The 2,942-nt window shown below is 36.4% G+C and overlaps 1 protein-coding gene across 1 annotated transcript in view; it reads right to left on the bottom strand.

Moving 5' to 3' along the window:
- The window catches only part of COL4A5 (collagen, type IV, alpha 5), a 60,728-nt gene that overhangs the window by 19,495 nt on the left and 38,291 nt on the right, over positions 1-2,942 (bottom strand). The window contains exons 33-34 of the mRNA XM_009584801.1: positions 1,779-1,877; positions 688-777 (exon numbers count right to left, since the gene is read on the bottom strand). Of these exons, the coding sequence (XP_009583096.1) occupies positions 688-777; positions 1,779-1,877 (189 nt within the window). The remainder of the gene's footprint in view (positions 1-687; positions 778-1,778; positions 1,878-2,942) is intronic.

Raw genomic sequence — 2,942 nt, 5'->3', positions numbered from 1 at the left:
TTATAAATATAAATAAAACTTCTGCAGTGGTTTAGGGAAATCACTCAAATTACAGCAACTGAACTAAAAAGCACTAACAAATTGACTGGCTGGCTTTGAATACCTAATGTGTTTTTATTTTTAAAAACCAACTAAAACAATTATCTAAAATCTCTTATGGCTTTTTGCATGACATTTCTAAGCTTTCTTTTTTTTATTCTTAATTTACACAAATCCAAATATTTCTTTGTAGTATCTAGGCACAATTTAATATTAGAATCGTCAGAAACCGGAATTTTTGTTTCAGCAATCTTTCTAAATAATGGAATTCATTTTCTCTTTCCCCTTTTGCTTGTGTCTGATGCCTGTCTTCTGACAGGTGGGTTTACAGAATCATGTTTTTTCTGAACTTTCTGAGAAACCAGAAAAGGATGAAAGTTACAAAATGTAGATCAGTCTGCTTCTACATCTGTAAGCACTTTAAAGTAATATCTATTTACAATATATTTGCTATTTGCATTTTCTGTTTTAATGGGTATTTCCAATTTCTTATGTACTATTTCAACAAATATGTATGTAAGGCTTTATGTATTCATCTGCATTGCCATTTAAATATTTTACTAGATACTGCACACAAGATCCACCTTTGTACTATATAAAAGGAAAACAGTGGCCAAAATGAAATAAAATACAAGCACAGAAACTAACCTGGAAGACCCATCTCTCCCATGACACCTTTTAACCCTGGAGGTCCTGTTGGTCCAGGCTGCCCAGGAAGCCCCGTGTCTCCCTTGACGCCTAGGAAAGTTGTGGTTTTAGTTAATTAATGGCAATAATTAAAAGTTTCTGATATTCATGCATTCTCATATGAATATGCTTGTCATTTAATTACAAAGGCAATAGATGTGGAGTTGCTTTAGACCTCATACTGCTCCTAAATGCTTTTTCACACCCATTTGTAGTGAAATATTAAACATCTTCAGTTTGTTCTGAGCCTAGATTTGATCAGGGCAACTACTTCTTTGTTTTGAAGATTAGTCTAATGAAATCTCAGTGCATGATTTAGTAAATGTCTGAAACAATTTAATACTGGTGTGACTTGGTCTCTCATGAGTTGTTCTGCAGAATGGACACATTATCTCTGTCTCATCTGCAATAGGTATTCACTAGCTTCTATTACAGAATTAAACGCGACCTACAATGCTCAAACTAGTTTGAGTCCTGGATGGTTAAAAAAATTCCCCAAGCCCAACAAGATATTTAGAGCAAGACCTATATTAGACATAGTGAGCGAAGATTCAAGATTTCAGATGATTTGTTACAGCTGCAGGAAGAAGCAGTGCAAAACAGAATTCGTTTTCTTGATCCTTGCAATTCCTGAAAGCAAAGATGTGACATCTGGACAGCCTTTGCAATACATTCATTTGGCCATTTGCAAAGTACGAGTATAATGACTAATAATACAAGAAATAAACATATGAAACAGGCAAGTCCTGTTGGCAGATCCTGCAGTCATGTTGCTTGCTCAAGCAGCAAGCACTTTTCCAGTAATCCTAAAAGCTATTCCAATCTTCAATGGGATCAGCTTAAAATTGCTTTTGGGTCTGTTAGAAGGAAAGAGCTCAAAGCATGCTGTTTGGATAATGATTTCAAATGTCCCACAACTGTGCTGCAGCTTTAAGTGTAAATCCTTAGGCTTTGCTTAGATATACCTGGATTAACATCCCAATCCCATGTGATAAAAACACATGCAATTTTTTACATATCAAACCAGTCCATCTGAGCCCTTGTTTACTTACCTGGCAATCCTGGCACACCTGGTGGGCCACTAAATCCCGGTGGACCTGGATCACCTGGGAGACCTTGATAACCTTTCTGTCCTGATAAACCAGGAATACCTCAAAGGAAAAAGAAACATTTTATTACTACTACTGAATGTTTTCTTTTACCTTAAGAGATCAGATGTACCTACAGGTGAATAAAAATCCAAAGAGGGATTTTTCTTCAGTAAATATAATTCGCCCTAGTTTAGCAAAAAGAAGTATCGCAGAACACAAAATATTGCTTCTGTAAAGTTTAAAATTACTACAGAACAGGAACAATATATGTAAGTAGAGGAAAAAGTAACTTTATGACTAATGCCAATATACTTCATTCAGAAGGGACTGTCTTTTCGGATGAGCAGACACCATGCTAACCTCTCTATATTCATCCAGATTATTTATATACATGTTTAATTTATGTTTAATTTATTTAACAATGTTTACATTGTTACATTAACAATAAATTTATTTAACAATGTTTACATTGCTACATCAGAAGCACTTTGGGACCGATATATTATAAAAATTAATGCAAGCATTTTAGCAGATTTTTACAAATTCTATGTGGTTATTATCCCATACAATAACTTTGTGCTGCCCTGCAGGCATAGTTCAATCTGCCCTCTACAGCTCTTACTTAATGGGGGGGGGGAAGGAGAGGAAAAAAAAAAAAAAAAAAAAAAAAAAAAAAAAAAAGGTAAGTGACTTAGGATCCTACCTAGGCTTCCCAGAAATGAATACAATAGATAAATTAGCACAATAATGGCTGGACCAACATTAGAGAAAGGCATTCTGGTTCTCTCTAGGGTAGAATATTTTTACTCTTCTCAGGACTAAATTAGAGTTTAAAGGAGACATCGCTGGGGGCGTGGGCAGGGGAAGCAAGCAAGTGAGAGAGAAAACAGACTTGAGTGAACTGAGAAAACCTTCCAGGCTGTCAGCTTCCCAAGTAGAACACACAGAGATGACATTTAGCTCAGGGGAGGGTAAGCTCACAGAGATACCCAAAGGGAGAATCTGGAGGTGATGCATGAGCAGATGACCTGTGCAATTCCATTCTACAAGGCTGAGGCCCAAGGGCCTGTGAGACAGCAGGAACACAGCCAGCACAGCAGCCATGACAACTATCTCTCATCATGC

This window comes from Fulmarus glacialis, unplaced genomic scaffold (assembly GCF_000690835.1).
Source record: "Fulmarus glacialis isolate BGI_N327 unplaced genomic scaffold, ASM69083v1 scaffold35429, whole genome shotgun sequence".
Lineage (NCBI taxonomy): Eukaryota > Metazoa > Chordata > Aves > Procellariiformes > Procellariidae > Fulmarus > Fulmarus glacialis.
The sequence above is the reverse complement of the archived record's forward strand: the minus strand, read 5'-3'. Positions and strand labels throughout refer to the sequence as shown.